Raw genomic sequence first — 23,255 nt, forward strand, 5'->3', positions numbered from 1 at the left:
AACTGTGTGGCTTCAGAGTTTTCTATTTTGTTTTCTTCTAGCCCCTTTCCAAATGCTTAGAGCATATTTGTTGCAGGTCTGCAGCAGGAACCAGGCCAGTTTTCCAACATCCTGCTGCATGTTGAACCCAGAAGGGGCTGAGAATAGCAACAGGCACACATGGATGTTGCTGGACACTTTCATGCCAGCCAAACCCTTGTGGCAGAGGTAAATAGATGCCACCCAGAACCCTACCTGTATTTCCCACCCTTTGCTGCCCACTGCCTGTAGGCTCCCCAGCCCACTCCCCCATTTCTGTCCTGCTGCTTGTAGCTGGCAGCATGTGCAAGACTCTTTCTTGTGTTGCTCTTTTATTCTCTGGGTTTGTGGGCCAAGGTCTGATGTGCTTTCCCCAAGCCCTGGTGTCTTTGAAGCCCTGCTGTATCTGGTAGCACTCCCATGTCACTGGTGATGTACACAGCAACTGCCTTTGACACAAAAATTGCTTCACTCTGCATGAAACTGCAGTAAAACATGACACCTGAAAGTACTGTGGTCTGTGCAAATAGAGGGCTAATGGAAAAATGTTGCAGTAAAGCTAGTCTGCAACTGAACAAGATAAATCTGGCCATAACAAATCCAATTCAGGTGACCTAGCTCATTCTAGAAAAGAGTAACAGAGACCTCAGCCAACCTTGTTCAAACTTAAATGCAGATACACCACTGGCAAGAGAGCTGGACGGAGAGAGGTCCCATCAAATCAGCCATGTGGGCCTGGGAGATTCAAAGCCCCATTAAAAGGGCAGCCATAATAAACTCATTGCTGTTTGCTGCTGATGATTGTGTGTGTTGGTTCTGTCTCCAATCCATAACCCCATGTAATAGAAAAGCATTCCCAAAACAAAGGCACAAGGTGGACAGAAGTTCATGGCTTCGTCTCAACAGGAAGAGGAACGATAATGGCTTTTGCTTCTATATGGCAATACATGATGGCAGTGTACAGAAAAAGGGTTAAGAGGAGCAGGCTGGATTTGCCAGGCTGGTTTTGCCAGGCTGGAAATGTGGGCAGGGCATATGGGTGAAATGTCCTCCTGGTATTTTCTGTGAAAGTCTCCTTGCTCCAACTCTCACCTCTAAAGAGAATGACTTCAGGGAAATGCTTGATTAACAGCTGCTGATGTTTCCACTGCCACCTTTCTGTTCTGGGATGGAAGGCTCAGGTGTTTCTGGATAAGACTGCAGAGTTTTCAGAAATTTAGTCTACTTAAAGGACAGAAGAGACACTGAAAAGACGCAGGCTTGAAAAGAACCCTTGATGTATCTGGCCCTTTGGAAAGAAATAACTTGTAGGAAGAGGAGTCAGTAAACCTGTATTGAAACAAACCCAGCATTTGGTACCAGAACAGTGCTATCAGGCACTTCTTTCATCTTTTCAAGTTAAAATTTGTCTGCAGTGACCAACAATGAATATGCTGAAATACATAACAGGAGAAGTCTACAGTGAGCCACTGTTGGAGACACGTGCAAGGTGAGTCACCAAAAGTCTGGTCAAAGCCTTTAATGGAAAGGCCAGCTTACAGGTAAAAGACAGACATTATTTTTTTTTTTTTAATTATATGTGAAACCTGAAAAAATGAACCTACATTTTAACCTACAAAGAAAATAATTAAAATCTTACTAAAAGATGCAAAAAAATATCATTTAAGTATACAATTATAGTCTAATAGCTCCACTGTATTTTGCATATTAGGGAACAATTGTTTCTTAAAGCTCATAGCAGAATCATTTACTTGATGCTGGAGAATAAGTTAATTATGGATTTTCTGCCTTTGATTAATGGATTTAATAATCATGTTACAGTAGGATTAACTTATAGTTCATGTGCTTACAGCACTAATGATGAGATGAAAGCAGTGTCAGCGCATTGGACTGGCCCCAGAAAAGGCCCCGTCTGGAGATCCCAGGACTGCCCCAGTCAGCACTTCCGGGAGGAACCAGCAACATGGCATCAGTCATCCCCATTTGCCACTTATTTCAACAAAATTAAATACTGCTCTCAAGTGAACTAAGCACCTTGACTTAGCTCAGTTCTGGATACTGTGGAGGGAAAAGTTTTCCTAGGGGATGGGTACAATAGTAGGTAATGCACATAGCCACTGGCAACCTGTAGACTGCTGTGACCCAGTATAACAGGCTGAACATTCTTTAGTGCTTTTGGGCACATAATACAAGTATAAAATTCCTTGGATAGAAACACACTGAGTCAGCTAAGATTTCCTACTTCTAAGGAACCTCAAGTATAGGTAATTAGTCTAGCCTAAGAGACAGAGAACTCTAGTTTCTAAAATTAACTCCAGATCCAGTTTAAGGAGAGGAGCCATTGCAGGACAGAGAAGGTAGAAGGAATACCTAGGAAGATTTTTGTATTTTGCTGTTCTTCCTTGCAGGACTCCTGTGCCTATGTAGGAACCAGGTCTGCAAGTCTGGCAGGAGCCGAATTGAGAAACCTACACTTACTTAAAATTCACATTGACACAAATGAAAACAGAATAAAGAGCCAAACTATATTTTGTCTGAAGGAGCAGTACCTCAAAAAATCACCAGCAACAAAATTTCAAATTGCATCAGCCACATACCTTACCTATTATGATACAAAGCTGTATCTATCATCACTGTGATACAAATCAGAAGCTGAGCGTAATACAGCCCTGGGCTACTTTGCTGTGTCCCCTCCCTGCCCATCACTCAACCTGTGTTTCCACAGGAAGGTGGCAGAACTCCATGCACTGATCATGCCATATGGAAATACAGGGAAAAGCTGGGAAATTGCTGCACAGCCAGCACAGCCCTTCCTGCTGAGATCAGGGCACATGAATGCTGCTCCACCTCTCTGTTCAGGACATGATTCTCCAAGGTGTCATTTCCCAGCTGATGACAGTCAGCTCCCCATCACTGCAGACTCCTGCCCTCACTGGGACTGTGAGCTTCCAGTGCCCTTGCCCTGCAGGCAGCAGCTGGTGGCTGCTGGCTGAAAGCACAGGGCACAGTGCTGGTTGTCCTGCAGCTTCAGTGGTGACATTCATCCACTGCTGCTTGTGTTTCCTTCTGGGATATACTTAGGGTTTATTCAAGGTTTGTGCTGAAATTCAACACTTTTCCCTACCAAAGCAAGCTTTGGGGATTAGAGACATCCTGAAATAATGCATATTTTATTCCTGAAGCGGATGGCAGTATACCTTTAATGTGCCTCTTCAAACCCAGTTGTGCATCCTTCTTTCTCTCTCTCCCCCTCCTCTGCTCTGCCACATATCCATCCAGTGTGGGGAGCTCTCCTCAGCTTATCGTCACAGCTGGCTTGATAATGAAAGACATTCAGAGATTTATCAGGCCATTTCTCCATGTCATACCACAGTGCTTTAACCTCAATTTGTTCCAGGTGATCTCAGGAATCTGTGACCCAGTAACCCTCAGCTGCAGATCATCTGTCAGGTGGCAGCTGTTTAAATGAGACTGCAGACACTTCCAGTTCTTAATTCAGAGTCTGCACCTACCAAGAATTCAGATTACATGGGTCAGGTAAATGCTAAAAATGCTTTCTAGGATATCCATGATGGGTTTCCTCTGTTCCAGCTCACAGGAGGTACTTGCTTGCACTCACTGTTTTTCAGCCCTAAGATCCCAGGTTTCCTGAGAGATGCCAGACAAACCTCACCTTTACCAGGGGTGTTGCTGATCTGCAGCTCCTTCCTGCTTTGGCTCCACTTTGCACATATGGCTTCACCCCTATAAACATTCCTTTACCTCATATGAGCCTTAGGAAATCATATGGGTACTTGTCCCCTACAGCTGTACAGACAGATAATGAACTAGACTGTGATGACTAGATCCTATAATGAAAAACTAAATGTCCAATTAGGACTTGATAAAGAAATGTGAAATAAAACACATCAAACAAGACAAAATAATCAGTTTCCCATTAAATTGATGTTAATTTTTTCCTGACTCTCAATGTTAAAAGCATCAATTACACACATAATTTACTTTTTTACAGTCTGATTCAGAGTTCAAAGCAAAAACTTGCACATACAGGATATGAATTATTCCAGCGATCAGAGGAAAAAACTCAGTGCCCTGCAGGTGTCTCCGGGCTGGCTTTGAGAAGTGTTATCAGTGTAGGCTGGGGGAAATTGCATTCTGTGCTGTTCAGGAGAAGGAAGTGATTTTGAAGCAGTCTGCTGTTTAACTCAAAGGAAAAGGTAATCTCAAATGGTGCAGAAGGTATGGAAGCTGAATTTAAAAAAAAGCTGTGGAAATGTTTGGGATGAAAAGTAAATGTATGACCTCAAATGATTTGCCTTTGTGAATGCAGCCAGAGGATGCAAGGCTGGTACAACAAAATGCATTCTTCACTGAGCTTATGCAAGAGTTACACATCATCAACAAAACAAAACAAAAAACCAAAAACAAAAAACAAACAAACAAAAACAAAAAAAAAAAAGGAGGAAAAGCTGCTTGTGGAAGATTTTAAGAAAAGTAGGCACAAACATGACTTCTCATTTTTTTCAGCTTATTAGCAGTGTCCTAATTTTATGTGTTTATCTTCAAACTGTGATGCACGTAGGATTATTTTAAGCTAACACCCAGAGGCATTTCCTTTGTAGGTAGTGGTGATCCTTGACCCATGGCATTGAGCCATGCTTGCAGGGCTGCAGGTCCATGATGCTTCACTTCCACCCCCAGAGCCAGGAAGATGAATTGCTGGTGAGCTGCATGCAGTTTGAACAATGGTAACAGCAGCCTGTGGGCTACAAAATCTCAGCAGCAGGGCAAAGGAAGGGAGATTTCTGCCAGGAGATAGAGTGCATGTCTAAATCCTGAAATGGATAAAGAACAATGCAACACCTGGTGAGAAACAACCCTGAAAAGCCATGTGTCTGAACTGGCAGCCATATACACACAGAAAAAGCATGGAAAGAAATCCAAGCTACCTCTTTCATCTTCCTTCATAACCTGCAGTGTAAGCACATTTTAAGAAACTAAGGCAAAGAAGTGCTTTGAAAAGATGAGCACAGCATCTAATACTTCAGCAGAATCTCCTTCTGAAACTGGCAGTTTGCTCATGTTTGCCTGTGCTCTAAAGCTTTGCACATTATTCTTAAACATGGACCACATCATTTTGTGTTGCAAAGCACAGATACCCATAAACACTGAACAGAAAATATATGGAGAGATAAACAATGGGTCCTTTAATGATTACAGGCATCTTTCATAAACCTGAGAATTTAAAGTCAATTCCAGCTGTCTTGGATTGCCACTTGCCTGTAAATAAAGTGTTAATTCAGAGCCCCTAGCTGTGTTCAGGAATGGATCACATTTGGTGTTGCATCAAGCTCTTATCTCTAGAGTACTGGCTAAGCCCCAGGGCACTGTGTTTTTGGGTGCTACTTTGTACACATATTTATCTTTTTGTGTACATCTATTTTGCCTGATGTAGGGGAGGGCCACTCATAGCAGTGACTTTTTTCATTTTACACTCCTTTTCCCTGTTCCCCTTTCCACAATAGCTGCAATGTAATGTTCCGGTAGTGCAAGGCTTTGCAAATTTGGCTCAATGAGACATGGAGCAAACAGCTTTTCAGACAGCTTCATCTCAGCTGTCAGAAGGGGCAGTTTGGTCTCCGTGCAAGCAGTACTCACATTCCAAACTGCATTAGGAAAAAGCTGCTGGGTTTTTATGCATTTTTATTATCAATTCCAGATTAGAAATCTGATACAATTTTTTTTCTTAAAGCCTGTGTTTGGAGTACAGCTTATATTCTAAAACAAAACCAGGATTGTGATGGTTTTCTCTCACTAGATTGCTCTTATTTTGCTCTGCTTTTTTCCCCTCTCCCTGGCTTTACTCCAAGGACCTTTTCTGCTTTTTGTTACACTCTCAAGATGAAGTATCGGATGGTTACAGCACTGCTGGTAGCACTGGTACAGGTTTCAGAGAATTTCCCTGCCTTGTACCACCAAGGCTGGTGGAGGCTGCTGAGGGAAAGAGATAGTTGTGGAAAATGTGATTTGGAACTCTGCTCTGAGCCCAAGGACTGTCCAGCCGGGGCTGTGCTGGATCGCTGTGGCTGCTGTCTGGAATGTGGGAATGTGGAAGGTCAGATCTGTGACTTGGACCAGGGCAATCATTTTTATGGGCAATGTGGGGATCACCTTGAGTGCAGGTTGGATGTTGATGAAGCAAGGTTTGGGGAAGTCCCTGAACCCCAGTGTGTGTGCAAATCTCAAGAAAGCATCTGTGGACCTAATGGGAAAACCTACGAAAACATCTGTCAGTTCAACAAGGATTACGCTGCGAAAAGAAACATCAGCATGAAACATAAAGGGCCATGTGAATCAGGTAATGTGTACAGAGGCACTTCCAAACTGAAAAAAGAACTGATTCTTATCTTCGATATGTTACTAGCTACTCTAGCCTTACTTCATTAAACTAATACTGTGTTTTGGTTACAATTATCATTACTCTGTTATAATGCTACTTTGTGTTAAACATGTGTTTCAGCATCTGATACTTAATATTGTCTGTTATAAGCCTCTATATTACATTAGTGGATTAAATCTCACGGTAGCTAAAAAAGCATCAATCTACAGCCTGGGTCTGTTCTGAATAATCAGAGTATGATTGCTATAATCAGAGTATGATTTTTTTCCTACAGAAGTGGTACATGGAGTTGGGAATCGGTAAACAGGATAGTCTGAGAGGAATGGGCAAATGATTGTTATTGTAATAGGACTGACAATTTTAAAGTGGTGATAGTAAAGCAGATCTCATTATATATATATATATATATATATATATATATATATATATATCTATCCTGTGTATACATATACACACACGGGTGCACGTGTGTATGTGTGTATCCACCGGTGAGGATACATGGTAAGCAGTGAAACAGGGGCAATAGAAGAAGAAAGGATTTAATTAACAGGTCTGTTCTTTTTACCAAAAAAGTCCAACATAATCCAATTCAGAATCATCATAAAATCTAGCTAACCCATAAAAGAGAAATCCAAATAGCAGAACAGAAACAAGCTGAAACAATTTCCTTAAAGGACTCTTAAAGTGCAGAGTTTCTCTGATCATTGTTAGTGGAAGGATTCTTAGGTGGGCGTACAGGGGACTCCTGCTCGCTGCTCATATGCTGTTCCCTTTCTTTGAAGTACTATAAGTCATTACTCCTGGGCACCTATCACTTAAGACATGACTATACAATGAAAATGTGAAGAGGCTTTTGCTTGTTTCTAAATGAGAAACTGCTGTGGGTTTTTAAGTTAATCAAATACTTTCTGGAATTCAGTAAGTAGGAGAGGTCTGTGGGTCACAAATGGGTCACAGCTCTGGAAATCTGAAATTGCAGCTCTGGCAAAGGACTACATATGTGAGTAACTCAGGTATATTTTACCTGCTTTTCTCTATCAGTCTTAGAGTGTATGCTGTGGTTTTATATTGAATGAACAAGGGATATTGAAAACTTAAAAAAGTGATGAACGGTTAATATCAGGCTTCTTCCCTCTTTCTCTAGCTGCAAGAGAAGGATCCATTAGAGAATCCTTTATTTGCTATCAGGGTATTAAGCTAGGAAACGAGGCTTGTCAGGTAAGGGACATACACGCCAGCCTGCAGTACAACTGAAAGTCTATTAGCTTGGGAAGCAGTCTTTGTGACTCAGTAGCAGCTGTTCTTTTGGCATAACCCCTCTAGCAAGATTTCGGCCAGAAATGCCACTCCCTTAGCGAGTGCCGATAACTCTGCAGCGGCGGCAGCTGCTCAGGCACACAGGCTTAAAGCAGTGGTCCCTCTAATTAATTTAAAAGAACTGGACGCGTCCAAGAGACTTTTTGAATTTGGAAGTCCTACCACTTTTAATTGCTGGTGTCATCCAGCAGCCCCCAGTAGCCCCCGAGGCGCATCGCACTGCTGCTCCTCCAGAAGGATCTTGGCTGCTCTGCTCTGCATGCAGGCATCACCCCCAGCGCTTTCCCACTGCTTCCCTGGCTCCCCAGAAAAGCTGGAGCCTCTCTCCAGGAATGCAGAGAATTATCCTAACCTCTCCACTTACTGAATTGCACAGAAGCCTGCGGAAAGTTTCACAGCCGTGTCACTGCTGCGCGGTTTAGTTAAGAAGGAGGCTGTGGCTGAGGAAAGCGCCCAGCTGGAGCACGCCCGCGCTGGGCAGGGTGCTGGGCCGGCAGCGACCGGGGCCACAAGTGCCCTTCTCCTGTCGCCGAGCTGCGCTCCCCACGCGGGTTCGGAAGCTTTAGAGCCCGAGCGGAGCCCGGGGCTCGGAGGGGGTGCAGGGGGCTCGGCTCCCGGGAGCCCCCAGCCCAGCCCGGGCCGGGAGGGCACCGCTCTCCACCCCGGGCGCTCCGGGGGCAGCTGGTGACAAAAGGCAGCAGGAACCCGGCTCTGAGAGCAGCAAGGGCTGCAGCACGGGCGGTTCTGACGGCAATTTGCATGTGAAACAAACACTGAGCGCTTGGTTTTGGTACCAAGCTATAACTTTCACTCAGCTCAAAGTATTTGTTTTGTTTTTTCTCCTTCAAAGCATCTGCTGTTTCCTCTTGATGCCAAATGGACTAATTGTATACAGCAACCAATGAATAAATAAATAACAATAAACTCCTTTCATCAGAGGAGTACAGCCTTTCATCTTTCTTCTCCTGCCAGAAAAAGAAGAAAAAGGTTTCGTTAAAGAAACATGAAAAAATTATTTATTTTCCTGAAAACTAGTTTTCATCAGTTTATCTAATAATTTACCAAGGTTACTGAGTACATTGATTATATACAGATTCTCCACACTTAAACCATCCCCATTCACTTTGAAACATTGATAATTTAATGAACTAACAGAACAATATAGCAGTGATTCTCTTTATATTTAGCTGTGTCACATGATTTATTTTAAATGTAAATTTTGGTGTAAGAACAAATAAACAAGCCACAAAAATTTCTGCCATTTCCATCTTATAAGACATAGATCAGCAAAAATTAATAATATACAATATGAGAAAAACTATCCTAATCATTATGTGATTAATTCATCTGCAGTGATGTTAGGTTGATTGTGAAAGGTAAAACAGTATTTTGATTTTTCCTGGCTTCTGGTTTACATCTTCTATAACACAGAGGGATAATTCATGACTGACTGGGACTGAAAAAGGAAAGAAGCAGTTCCTGCCCATTCATCTCTGGGCACCAGGACACCAGGACAATTTCCTTAGCTATCAACAAAAATTTATCTACTCCAGGAATCAAAATGACTCATTATCATAACAGTACAACTCTGTTTCTAATCAGCTATGCAAACAAAATACACACATATCATGGGGGAATTTTTCTAAATACAAAACCTGAAACACTCAAAAATAAATTCTATAAACTTCTGTTTAAATTGTAGAATGTTACTTTAATTTTCTTCCACAAAACACAGCAAAATGATATTGTGAGGTTGTGGAATTTTATTTCTGAAGTTTGAATGGACAATGAAAGTACCGTTAACAGTCAGAAAGGCAGTTTGGTTAGATCAAAACTGCTGCTTGCTGTGAGTTTGGTTTCAGGTGATGCCAGTCCTGGTCAGCCCTGGACTCAGCTGCAGGGCTGGGACCAAGCCCAGACATTTCCCAGCTTCTGCTGTATTCTCCTCACAGTTCATGGAAAGAGGGGTATTCCTAGTGTGGAATTATTCTAGTGCATGCTAGGCAGTGCTGGACAGATGTAATGTGGATTTGTAATTCAGACCTTTGTGTACTCCAGATGTGTTCCCATGGGTGGCTGAGCCATGGCTAAGGACAGTGACACAGGCAGGACCCAGTCCTTGGCCACACCTCAGTGCTGGCAGGGGATCCACAGGGCACCTGAGTTAGCAGCACAATAAAAATACTCACCAGGCAACATCTGCCTGTTTGAAAAGTTTTTTACACGATCTCTTCATGGGAACAATTTTAACAACTCCTGTGAGTCAATGTAGACTTGTGGTTTCTTTTGTACATTTTAGGCTTAACTAGAGTGGATGTATCATTAAAAGGAGTGGAGTTTCAAATAATTTCAAGATTTAAAAGTATATTTTAATATCAGACCCTCTGTGATCAGTTCATAGGCAAAAAGAAAAAAAATCTCATCCAAGATATTCAGTTAATGCTGATTTGAGTAAAGACTTTTGAAATAATAAATTCTGAATATACAATTCTCATGAAAAAACAAGTATTTAAGGATTTAAGTTTCCTAGTCGGAAAAATCTCATGTTTATAGAGTAGCAAGATTGTTTAATGAGGCATTTATAAATGGGGAAAATGTTAGTTTTTTGTATAATTTGTTTGCAATTAATTTTAATCAGGATGCATTTTATATTTTCTGCACACGCACTAATCCTAAAAAACTGACAAATGTGTTATAAACTGTTGCTTGAAAACATGGAACAGGGTGTTAGTTTCAAATGCCAAAGAATAAGTGCTGCACCTAGGTATTGAATCAAATATTGCAAGCAAAAATATATTAACTATTTACTTGAAGTTTCTATTTCCAAGCATGTGGGATGTGTGGAAAAAAAATCAATACAAGCCAAATCACCCAGAAAATGAATTCCTTTTTGAGCACTGGTCTAGAAATAGAAAACAAGTTTTTGAAGGCAAAACATACTTTGTCGTCGACAAATAGATCAGGAGGGGAAAAAAGCAGAGATCTCCAACACAGGAAATCTGAGCTAACAGTAAACCCACTGTTTTGTCTCTGGCCCCAGACATCCTCATCCCCGCTAAACGGGAGATGAGCAGAGGCTCACACGGTCACTGAGGGAGACGTGCCCGAGATCAGGTTGGAGACACCGGCGATGGGCTGTGTTCCGGTGCCTCCAAGACCCGGCCTGGCTCCCTCTCGTGGCTGCCGGCAGCTTTTGCTTCGGGAAAAGGGAAAAAGCAGAATTCCGAGGCAATCAATAAACGCTGGAGGGGGTGACAGTGCGAGAACATGAGGAAACAAATGGGAATGTAAGAGGTATAATAAGCACTACATGAAACCTTACAGAAATAATTGAATTTCAATCCTTTTTCATTCCTAACACCAATATTGGATGACATCAATAGCAATTGAGGATAAATGTAAAATTCATTAATGCTGTTGTAACTTGTGACTTCCATGGGTAATAGTGCTTGACAATGTTTAGCAGCTTCAAGGCAATGATGTACTCAGAAAACGCCAGCAATAGCGGTGTTTTGGCTTTCAGCTAACCAAAATGTGACACCTTTGGAGCTGTCACACAATCAATCGCTCTGTGACTCATGTGCTGCACAATTTCTGTGGTTTCCTCTGAAGCCCAGGTCGGGTACTGGCAGCTCTGCTGGGGGGGCCCGAGCCTGGTCCACAATGACAGCTCATGGGGCAAAATTAAGCCCTCAATTTCAGCTTGGGTTCCATGATCATCTACAAGGGGGAAACTAGACCTGAATAAGCATTTTTAGAAAGCACAGACACAGGGTTTTCTGAGCTTTAAAAGGCACTTAGAATCAAGTGGCTCTTCACAGTGTGTGAGACCCAAAAGATAAACACACTCTGTCCCTTGAAGCAGGGACAAATGTTAACAAACTTTTTGTGTACTATTTCCTAAAGCACCCTGTCGGCTCTTTGCAGCTCCTGTTATTTCTATGCCACCTCAGGATGCCCAGAATTACACTGGCAATGATGTCATTTTTGGCTGTGAGGTGTCGGCCTATCCTATGCCACAACTTGAATGGAAAAAAAAGGGGAACAAAATGTTTCTGCCAGGAGATGACACCCATGTCTCCATTCAGGTAAAACTTGAATTTACCTTTGCATACAGTTTGGGAACAGAAGCAGTGTCATTAATGTGCAAATTCCTCCTACAGAACACAACACCGTTGCAATAGATTCCCAGTAGGGGCCCTGTGACTATGCAAAGAATGATGATTTCTGTCAGTGCTTCAGCAGTCCCCGCAGAAGGAACAACAGCCAGGGTACCACTTATGCCTCTTTAGGAGTCTTTACTCCAAGCCAGATGAAACTGTGATGAAGTGTGAAAGTGCCCATGGAATGTCGTGCCAACCCATAAAACTTGGCTGCTGAGTGTCAGCTTGGTCAGACCCAAATCCAAGGACCTCACGAGACAGGAAACCTGGACCAGACAAATGCAGATCAGGCCAGTATGGTCAATCAAACATTCTCCATTTATTAGTTAGAAGATGACAGTTTATATACACTTCAATATAGTTTACAGTTTACAGAGGCACTCTCATTGGCAAGCTAACATTGTTTGTCTTTGTCTTAAGGTGGACTAAACTCTACACTATAAACCTATACTAATTCACACCCAGAAAACCCAGTGCTTCACATCACACCTTAATATAATTTCTAACTGCGCCACAAGCTCTTTTTCTTACTGCGTCACAGGTGGAAGGCCTCACAAGGCCCATATCTGAGGCCTAGGCTGGAGTAGCTCAAATCTCATTCCAGACATAAATCATGCCCTCTCTCTCTCAGAAATTCTGCAACACAAGCCCCCTTGGCCCTAACAACTCCCCCAGACTCACTCCCCATCTCATCCTGAGCTTGAGCATAGGTGGAATGCTTTGAAGAAGCAGCAAGTGGTTCTGGGACAAGGGGTAGAAGGAGCACGGGGAAGAGTGGAGTGAAGAGGAACAGGAATGTGAGCACTGTGCAGGGTAGTGAAGGTGAAAGAGCAGAGATGGGAAGGCATGAACTCAGAGATACAGAGCAGCAAGAAGGTAAAACACAATGCAGCAAGAATAAGCAGAATCAAAACATGAAGGCATTAAAAAAAGAGAGGAAGATTTGTAATGATATTTAATCAATCCACAATTATTTTGAGAAATATCATGGTGTCTCCTAGCTGCTTCATTTCAACCATTTATTTTCTTTTCAAAGGCAAGAGGTGGGCCTCAGAAGTATGGTGTGACTGGCTGGCTGCAGATTCAAGGCCTCAAAAAATCAGATGAAGGCATTTATATCTGCCATACCAAAAATAAGCATGGTGCAACGTATGCCTCTGCAAGATTGAAAGTTATTGATGGTAATTTTTTTGTATTTGGATGTAAAAAATATAAAAATGTATACAAGCAGGATGAAAGAATGGGGTTGTTGGAATGAAAATGAAGCATAGGAGAAATTACCCAGAACTGCCCATATTTTCACTCTTCTGTGTGCTTTTATTTTACTTTATCCCCTAATGGTTTATATAGTAATATTATATTTAATAATATTTAATATTTATATAGTAATATACCAGCTTCAAGAATATAGAAAGCTGTGGATTGGAGCCATACAGCTGAGACACATTATTCCACTTCCTTATCCCAGAGAAGTCCTTTAATGTTAGCAGGACCTAGAACAACAGCTGGGGTAACTGAGGGAGTCTTTGAATCATGGCAAGTTTGCTTAGCTGTTTGTTTTTCATAAAATTAGGAAGCAAACATTTGTTGTTCCTTAATGAGAGTGTTTCAAAAGATCTAAGAAATAGCTTTGCTATTGATCCGCTTTGGGCCCAGCCCTGCAGAACAATAACCTTCTTCCTCCATGAAGAACTCTTTTTCCTGGCAAATTCAGGATAAAGATGTATTGTCATATTTACCTCCTGGTCTAGGGGTGTTTGTCACTCATCCAGTCTCTATAAATCACTTTCAAAGCTTTTTTTTTTCCTCTGGGAATATTTGCAGATGCACAGGAGTTGCAGGAGACTGATACAACAGTTTATTAGTATTAGGAATTAAATGCATTTTCAACATGTCCTCAGCACAGGAAAGACATGGATCTGTTCGAGTGGGTTCAGAGGAGGCCATGGGGATGCTCCAGGTACTGGAGCACCTCTGCTCTAGAGACAGGCTGAGCAAGCTGCTGGTGTTAAGCTTGGGGAAGAGAAGGCTCTGGGGAGAGCCCAGCACCTTTCTAATCCCTAAAAGGGGAGTACTAGACAGAGGGAGAGGGACTTATAAAGGTAGATAGAGGTTGGACAAGGGAGAATAGTTTTAAACTAAAATAGGAGAGATTTAGATTAGATGTTAGGAAGAAATTCTTTACTCAGAGTGTGGTGAAGTACTGACACAGGTTTTTCAAAGAAGCTGTGGCTACCCCATCCTTGAAGTGTCCAAGGCCAAGTTTGATGGGACTTGGAGCAACCTGGGATAGAGGAAGTGTCTTTGCCCATGGCAGGGAGTGGAACAAGATGAGTCTAAGATCCATTTCAAACCAATCAGTTCTGGGATTCCATGATTCTATATAGAAACTTGCTCTTGACCTTCAGTGGTATGAGGTCAAGCTATTGGCTAAAACCCCTGTCCTTTTCATGGATAACAAGGATTCAGAAAATCGGAGTTTGTGTACAAATCCAAACCCATGCCTTCCTCTGTGTTCCTATCTTCAGCTAATTTAATCTGTATTCACTTATATCTTGCAGTCCCGTCTCCTGCATTTGCATTTACTGCTGGTAGTAAAAGCTCAAGCTACAGCATTGAATACGAGGAGTATTATGACAATTCTGATGAAGAAGATGATGAAGAATATGAATCCGGGAACTATGATAATGAAAACAATTCTGAATAATAATTTTTATACATCTCTTGTCCAAATATTTTAAACACTGTTATATTTACCAATAGTCTCTGCTCCCTAAATGGCTCCTCTGATAACACACATACTCACTTGTGTATCCACCTTCCTGAAATGCAGCTTTGGTTGAAGTGTATCATGCTACTCACTAGAAATAAGAACAGTTGTAACATCATATATTAAGACTATGAAAAAAAAAAGCTTCAGCCTGGACCTTTCTACTAATTATGCCAAAGGGATGCAATTTTATATTAATTTTTACATTATCTTGTAATTTCTTTCACACATTCTAATTTGTCGAGCAAAAATGCCAATAGTTAAACAATTTTTTTTTAATTAATTTTATTTTTATCCGTAAAGTACTAAGAAATATCAAGAGATTGTTCACATGGCAATAAGCCTAAGTAAGTATGGAGGTTGCAAAACAGTCTTTAAACTCCTTAGTTCATGTTTTCTCATAAGTTTCAGCAGGATCTTCCTTCTCATTTGAAATTTTCCATGTCTCATCAAAGGCGAATTATCAGTCTTGTGGGGGATGATTTTGTTTGCGGTAGTGGGATTTCGAAGTTTATGTTTAAGAAATTGTTTAAAATAGTTGTAATGGTTTGTTCCTATTCACCCCTTTTCAGTTTTCCTAATAGTCTCTCCCCAAAGTTGTTTTTCACCTGTTTTCCTGCTTTTCCCTATGTCAGTCCTAGTGTATACCTCCCTTATTTCCAGATCCTTCCCTGTCCATCCTCCAAATCCTGTCCCTGCAGTTTGTCTGTCATTATTTGCTACACCCATTCATCTAGAAGCTTCGTTGTCAGTTATGATATTTTCTTTCACTCATTGGCATATTTAGTATGCACTCTGCCCTTCCCCTTCCCTACTGGTTTTATGTTTACATATATCCACCCCATACTCCTCCTATCTAGCCCTTGATTTGTTGTTAGGCTGTCTCCCCCCTGAGGACAGCCTCCCTTTAAAAGTCGCCCTTTTTCTCAACTTCGCGTCCTTTGCCTCTGCCCTCCCTTCGAGTTGTTGAGCTGTGTCACCTTGTGCTGCTCCCTGCGCGGGGAGAAATAAAGACTGCTCGGAGACGCACGCAAGGGTCCTTCCCTTTTCCTTCGGCTCGATCCGTCGACATGGGTCCGCCCCAATGTGGTGAGGGCCGAGAGCCGGCGGCCGAGCCCTGCCCCGCGCCCACCGGGCCGAGCCCCGTGGGGCCGAGCCCCGTGACGTGGGGCCGAGCCCCGTGGGGCCGAGCCCCGTGAGCCCCGTGGGGCGAGCCCCGTGAGGGGGGCCGAGCCCCGTGACGTGGGGCCGAGCCCCGTGAGCCCCGTGGGGCCGAGCCCCGTGGGGCGAGCCCCGTGACGTGGGGCCGAGCCCCGTGGGGCCGAGCCCCGTGACGTGGGGCCGAGCCCCGTGGGGCAGCGGGGCCGCGGCTCGCCCCCGGGCTCCTGCCACCGGCGCGCGGCGTCATTTCTGTACTGTTAATCAGTACGTGAAGCAATCATGTCTAAAGCCAGCAAGTACTGCTTCACAGTCACTACTGAAACACAGCCAGAAAAGATTCCTTGTGCACTGAAACCTCTGAGCACTTGCAAGAGCTCCTGCATTGCTCCCCAGAGCAATGGCTCCTTCCCAGCAGCCTCGGAGAACTTCAGGGTCTGGGACGTTCCCCCTGGACAGGATGCTGATGGGTGGCATTCCTGCAGTTTAAAGGCAGCAGCTGCTTTGTAGCTCTATGCATGCCCTTCAAACACACTGGGATTGCACTCCGGAGCTAGGATCTGTCCTTTGGGGCTGTGAACAAGTTGCCTCATCCCTGAGCCATCAGCATTGCCAGGCTGCTTAAAGGGCAGCAAACCACCAGAACACATGAACATTGTTCCAACTGATCCATGAACCAGACAGCAAAGGAGTTGGAGTCAAAAGCACAGCACTTCCAAGGGCTGAGTGAGCACCCTGAGAAATTTCTCCAGTTGCTTGTTAGCTAATTATATGAAGGCTGGCTCTGAGTTAATGGGTAATGGAAAACACCAACCCTGCTCTTACAGCTCTGGTTCCCACTGGCTGAGGGCAGATGAACAGCAGTAAATTACTGAACACATTCAGGACTAAGGCAGCAGAAGCTCAGGCATCTGCACGGAAAGTCTTGGTATGAGCCAGCTCCCTGGACCGAGGCACAGTGAACCCTGCCCACACAGTGCTGACCACTGACTTTTACCCCTCTCTCAGCCCCCTAAATTATCAGGGGCTAGCCCAGGGATCTGAGGCCTTGAGAGGAGGAACATCAGGAGATGGGCAAAGATTCCAAGATTCCAAAAGAGGCTCTCACCCCGATGTAGTTGTCCAGCTCTTTTTATTCTGTGATGCCCAGAGGAAAGAGCAGGGGAAAAGAGGGCGAACAGGAAGGGTCAGGGGTTTATCTGGGCTCTGGACAGGGAGGGCTCTCTTGGCTCTTGCCAGCCCTGTTGGGGCTGGAAGGAGGAGACCAGGCTGATCTGATCAGAGTCACAGGGGTCCTGGGAGTGGGGGAAAGGCATAGCCCGAGCGCACAGTAACAGAGCACCAGCTGGATTCATGGGGACAGGGAGCCTTTAAGGGCACTGTACACACATACTGTGTAGGATTTTTAATGCATATACACTGCCTCACAAATTCTTTTTTTAATGTGCTATTTGTGCCTCTTTTGCTATCAGAAAGATTTTTCTTTTCAATTTGAAATTCTTTAAGAAATTGACTATAGACAGTGTTTGCCCTGAGGTATTATTGACTTCTGTCCAGCAAACAACCAAAGAATAATTTATCTCAGGCTTCATGGGGCATTGTCAGCTTATGAGAAGAAAGTGTGTCATTGTGTTATTGAAAAAGATTAATTAGTTTTAATTAGGAATAGAATGTGGCTTCATATTTACCTACTGATTTTGTTTTTATGGACTCTTCCTGGTCTTCTTAGTAATATGTTAATAACTTTTTTTGCTTATCTGCTACATATTAACTTAAAATTATCTGATAGAAATTATTGATTATTTTTTATCGAACTATTTAATATGCAGACATATCCTCAAGATCATTTGTGATCTGCATTGCAAATTAATTAATTAGATTACTAAAATAATCACTAGACGGTGGCAATATAGATTGGTATAATATAGTATACGGCACAGAAAATAATCTTGAAATCATTAGCCATAGAAAAAAATTAGAATTCTTTAGGGCCTTTTGCTGTTGTTAATGGAAAATGAAAAACAGAAAGAAAAGAATGTTTGAATTAGAAAATGTGCAGCAGAACTCTAGCACATATTAATTAGCAAGTGCTTGTCCTGATGGAGTATCTATTTAAGAAAAGCTAACAGTCTCAGAACAAAGAATTCTAAATTAAATATGTTGCATTTCTCTCTCTGTGCATTTTTAATATATATTTAATAAGTGATTGTAAATTAGCAGCCATTCCTTTCAGTAAGAAAATTGCATTTTAAGAAAAATATCAGTGCGATGCAAAAAAACAAAAGGAACACTGATAACCTTGAACAATTCTTAGTTTCTTTTTTTGTAGGAGGGGACACAAATGGCTGGTTTTGTGTATATACTTTAATAAAGTAATTTATTGTTAAATTTAAAAAAGCATGGAGAAGGTTCAGTCCTCTCTAAGCAGTAGACTGGAATGGATCTCATTGTGAATGCATTGCCTGTAGCACGTAACCCAAAGGAACAAGCAAGTTTAAGAAGTGAGGTTTACTCCACCCAGCAGGAAATGAGCCAGGCTTGAGCTGAAAATGCTGTATTAAGCCTGGCACTGTATTTTCCAAAGCAGACCTAAAGCCTTCTTTAATTGAGCTTCCACAGAAGACTGTTAGACTTTGTGACATGCAAGTCTGAACTTCATGGCACAGCTTCCTCCTGTCACACAAGCACCTTCACTGTATCATTTCCCTCCCCCTTGTGAAGGGAAATGAATTGTACAGAAGTTACTAAAGAAATTCCACTGCTTGATGCAGAAGGTCCTTTGGGCAGGACCCTGACATAGGATGGGGTATTTTCACAATCTAATATTATTACTTGCTGTGTTCAAGTTATGTCAGCTATTAGTCTAGGAATCCATTAATTCTTTAGCTGGACCAATTTTTCCCCTTAAAATAATCAGGATATAGCTGACAGAAATTGGCTATAGAAAGGCAATTTTCTGTGTATCCAGAGATTCGAATTATTCAAGTGATGGTTAAAGCAGGTGCCAGGGCTGCCCTGTGCAGCTGAACACAGTGTGGGCTCCCTGCCTGCCCTGTGGAACAGCTTTGTGCTCTCCCTTATGTCCTTGCCCAGCCATCACCTTGGGCAGAAAACCCAGGCCAGGGGGACAGACGTTTCTGGCTAGGAACAAACACACTCCAGACAAGCTGGAAATTGGCTCATCCTGCAGGAAGCCCAGTGTTGCTGTAGCTCTCTCCACAGAGAGCAATAGGCACAACTTTCCCAGGCATTGTCTGGGGAAAGGCTGTTGTCCTGGTTTAGGGCAAATTTGGGAGAAAAAACACTGGAAGAAGCGCCCAGAAAACAAACCCCCACGGCCCCTCCCCACCCACCTGGTTCAGGAAGAATTTTCTCAGAGAGAAGTGGAAAAGAACCTGTTTATTTAACAAACAAAACACTCCCCAGCACCAGAAAATGAACAACACCAGATGACAAAAAAACTCTTTCACCACTCTGAAGAGATGACAGATCCAGAAAGTCTCTCTTGGGAGTGGCCACCGGGTCTGGGCGCTGGGGATTGCTCTGGGCACTGGGGATGGCTGCTGCAGATCACAGAGCGCAGGCTCTGAGTTCCTCGGTGTTTCCCAGGTCCCAGTCCGGAGCAGGTTGGAATGATATTCAGGAAAGGGAAAGGGAAAAAAAAACAGTCCAGGGAAAAAATTGGACTGCTTAGCTAAACTAACAAGCAAAAGGAAAGGCAAAAGCAGAAGCAGGAGCAACAGGAGCAAGAGCAAGCAAGCAGAGCAAGCAAGCAAAAGCCAGCCAGCAAAGCAAAGCAAGCCAGCCAGCACTAGCCTCCTCTAGACAACAGACCATGGGGGGAGGTGAGCCGGCTGATAACAAGACAAAACAAACCTTCAATTTCAGAGTCAGTTCTGAAAGCACAGAAAATAATATCAAACATAAACAGAACACACGATTGGGGATACAAACGCCATAACGTCACCCTAGGACATTCCACCCCTTATCGCCATATCGTCAACATCATGTAAAAACCTCATCAAGTAAAAACTTCCATCTTTCACTTACTCATACACATATCCTTCCATTTCACTTACTCAAACCTTCGACACACATTTCCTTCTATTTCACTTACTCAAACTTTGACACACATTTCCTTCTGCCTCATGTCTGTGTGTTTTCATGTACAAACACTGGCAGTAACATCCAGCAGTGAGTCTCGCCCCACAATCAGATCCCCCTGAGGTACACATCGTGTTGTTCCATCTCTTTGCATTATCCACCATGTATAGCCTGGTCCCTGAGCAAAGACAATCCCACAAATGGGTTTGTCTGTACTCGAGGCAGAATTGATCCACACTGATTTCCCTAACAAACCTCTGACATGTGCCACTGGGACTTTATCTCCATTTATCTCCAGACTGGGCAGGACCTGCTCGATTGGTGGAACCTCGGCTGTTAACTAACCAGGTGGCCTTTGTTAAATGGTGCTCCCAATTTTTGAAAGATCCCCCACCCAATGCTTTTAAGATGGTTTTTAACAGTCCATTGTACCTCTCCACTTTGCCTGCAGCTGGTGCATCGTTTGGGATGTGGTACACCCACTCAATGCCATGTTCCCTAGCCCAGGTGTTGATAAGGCTGTTCTTGAAATGAGTCCCATGGTCTGACTCAATCCTCTCAGAGGTACTATGCCTCCAAAGGACCTGCTTTTCAAGGCCCAGGATGGTGTTACGGGCTGTAGCATGAGACACAGGGTAGGTTTCCAACCATACAGTGGTGGCTTCTACCATGGTGAGCACATAGCGTGTTTGGGGCAGCACGATGTAGTCAATCTGCCAGGCCTCCCCATAGTTGTACTTGGCCCACCGCTCACCATACCAGAGGGGCTTCACCAGCTTGGCCTGTTTGATGGTAGGACATGTCTCACAGTCATGGATCACCTGAGAAATACTGTCCATGGTTAGATCCACTCCTCGGTCTCGTGCCTACTTACAGGTGGCATCTCTGCCCTGATGACCTGAAGCATCATGGGCCCATCGTGCTAGGAACAACTCTCCCTTGTGTTCCAAATCAAGGTCTATCTTTGACACCCCTATCTTTGCAGCCTGATCTATCTGCTGATTGTTTTTCTGCTCTTCATTAGCTGTACTTCTGGGGACATGGGCCTCTACATGGCGAACCTTCACAGGTAGCTTCTCTACCCAGGTACCCATATCTTTCCACTCTTCAGCAGCCCAAATTGGTTTTCCACTACGCTGCCAGTTAGCCTCTTTCCACCTCTCCAGCCACCCCCACAGAGCACTGGCTACCATCCATGCATTGGAGATAGAGCTTTGGCCAATTCTCCCTTTCTGCAATGTCTAGGGCCACTTGAACGGCTTGGAGTTCAACAAACTGGCTTGATCCACCTTCTCCTTCAGTGGCCTCTGTAACCCACAGTGTGGGACTCCATACAGCTGTTTTCCACTTCCGATTCATCCCTACGATGCGACAGGACCTGTCAGTGAATAGAGCATAATGTGTTTCCTCTGCTGGTATTTGGTTGTATGGTGGAGCTTCTTCAGCCCGTGTCACTGGTTCTTCTTCATCACCAAAACTTTCACCTTCAGGCCAATTTGTAATTACTTCCAAAATCCCAGGGCGATTCAGTTTACCAATATGGGCGCGCTGCATGATGAGAGCAATCCACTTTCCTCTCCGCTGGGGCCAGCCGGGGGAATGATCCTTTCACAGACAGCCACCGCTGGTTGCTTCCCCCACCACACCACAGGGTGGGGTGACATTGTGCCCAGCAGCTCCCTATGGGCTTCCCAGAGCATGCACAGGAAGGACCGATGCCTTCAGCAGCTCCACTTTCATAGCCAGCAATTATTCCAACTGGAGCCGCGGTCGCTCCTGCCCCTTTGCCTTCGCAGCGCAAGAGGGACCATCGCCTCCTCCTCCTCCCCGTGCAGCATGTGGATTGGCCCCACCACTGGGTCTCCCAATCCCTGCACCTGTTTTAATGATAAGAGAGAAGTAGATATTCTACAGGTAAATTATCTCCCTGACCATTCTAAGTCAGCATCTGATTGAGGTTCTGTTTGACAACCAGCAAATTGCTAAGGGAACCTCTTGAGCTGTGTTTGTTCTCCTTCATGCCAAGGGCCCTGCAGAGGACTACAGACACTGCCTTTTATCTTTAAACAGAAAAAGCTTAATTGTTGCCACAGCTCTCTCCACTGAGAGCAACAGGCACAACTTTCCCAGACATTGTGCTGGGGAAGGCTGTGAGAAGATCAGAGAAAAGAATGAGAAACAATTCTTACCTTCACTTGCTGCACCTGTTGTTGTGAGCATGTGGAATGTGCTATGGAGATTTGTTTACGAAAGGGTGATTTCTTGATTGGCCACTGGTGATGGTGTTTGGATTCAATTGACCAATCTGGTCAAAGTTGTATTGGACTGTTGGCAAGGGTGATGGGTTTTTTCTTAAGAGTATAGGATAGTATAATATAATAAAGCAAATGATCAGCCTTCTGCAATTATGGAGTCAGTGCTAATTATTACCCAGCGGGGACCCATGCTACGATGGCCCAGCTCTCACTCACACTTATGTACATGTACATATTCTATCCACAGACTCTGCTCTTGAACTATTTATTTACTAACCCCATTTCCATCATTTTCCTTCAGACAAACAATTAATGAAGGCTTTTTGTATAAAAGCACATGGTTCAGCGATTCAACTGTGGTAGTTCATATACAAAGAAACCACTCTTCCTATCCCATTAAATTGTCATAATAATTGTTTCTCAACCTCACTGCTGAAGATACAGCAGCAAATACAGCCAGTTCATGTTTTCCTTCCAGGTATAGAGCAATTTCCATTTCCAGAAACATTCTACCAGTGTGGGTCCCTTCTTTGGGGCTACCGGGCTTCACATGGGAATCTTTGCAATGTGGGCAATAAGGCCCACAGGGAAACATCAACTGCTCAGCTCTTTATCATCGCGAAGCTCCAGCCGCACTGCTCCGGGGGGAGCTGGCACCACCCGTGTCCCCACCGCCCCCGCACCGCCTCCGCCCGTGTCCGCCCCCGGTCCGCCCCGCCCGGCCCGCACACTGCGCACCCCCGGCCAGCCCCGGCTCTGCCGCTGCTCCCGCAGGGCCCGCCCGCTCGGAAGGATGCACCGCTCGGAAGGATGCACCGCTCGGAAGGATGCACCGCTCGGAAGGATGCGTTGCGCGTCCGGGTGGGTGCCCGGCGGGTGGGTGCCGGGACCTGGGGCTGGTCGCTGGGGCGCGCCGGGCGGTGCGGGGCCGTCCGTGGGGACGGGCCAGAGCTCGGGGGGCGGAGGGAGGGCGGTGCTGAGGTCCGAGGTTCTGCGCTCAGGTGGTGTGGGGCAGGGGCAACGGGATGCGCAGGGTCGGCCGGGCAGAGGGGCCGAAGGTGACCGGGAGC

The 23,255-nt window shown here is 44.2% G+C and overlaps 1 protein-coding gene across 1 annotated transcript; it reads left to right on the forward strand.

The window, feature by feature from the left end:
- The first annotated feature begins 5,382 nt into the window (after positions 1–5,382).
- LOC110475699 (kazal-type serine protease inhibitor domain-containing protein 1) lies at positions 5,383–15,697 on the forward strand. The gene is made up of 4 exons (XM_021540034.4): positions 5,383–6,376; positions 11,663–11,823; positions 12,935–13,079; positions 14,460–15,697. Exons 1-4 carry the CDS (start codon positions 5,920–5,922, stop codon positions 14,603–14,605), a joined length of 909 nt encoding a protein of 302 aa, XP_021395709.2. The 5' UTR covers positions 5,383–5,919; the 3' UTR covers positions 14,606–15,697.
- Positions 15,698–23,255: the final 7,558 nt, after the last annotated feature.

This window comes from Lonchura striata, chromosome 13, assembly GCF_050655825.1.
Source record: "Lonchura striata isolate lonStrDom1 chromosome 13, ASM5065582v1, whole genome shotgun sequence".
NCBI classification, from domain to species: Eukaryota; Metazoa; Chordata; class Aves; order Passeriformes; family Estrildidae; genus Lonchura; species Lonchura striata.

Excerpts from the sequence above, each read along its gene's own strand:
- LOC110475699 (XM_021540034.4), top strand. The coding sequence starts at position 5,920 with ATGAAGTATCGGATGGTTACAGCACTGCTGGTAGCACTGGTACAGGTT. Across the intron at positions 11,824-12,934 it reads ACACCCATGTCTCCATTCAG|GCAAGAGGTGGGCCTCAGAA; the intron begins GTAAAACTTGAA and ends TTCTTTTCAAAG. Across the intron at positions 13,080-14,459 it reads AAGATTGAAAGTTATTGATG|TCCCGTCTCCTGCATTTGCA; the intron begins GTAATTTTTTTG and ends TATATCTTGCAG.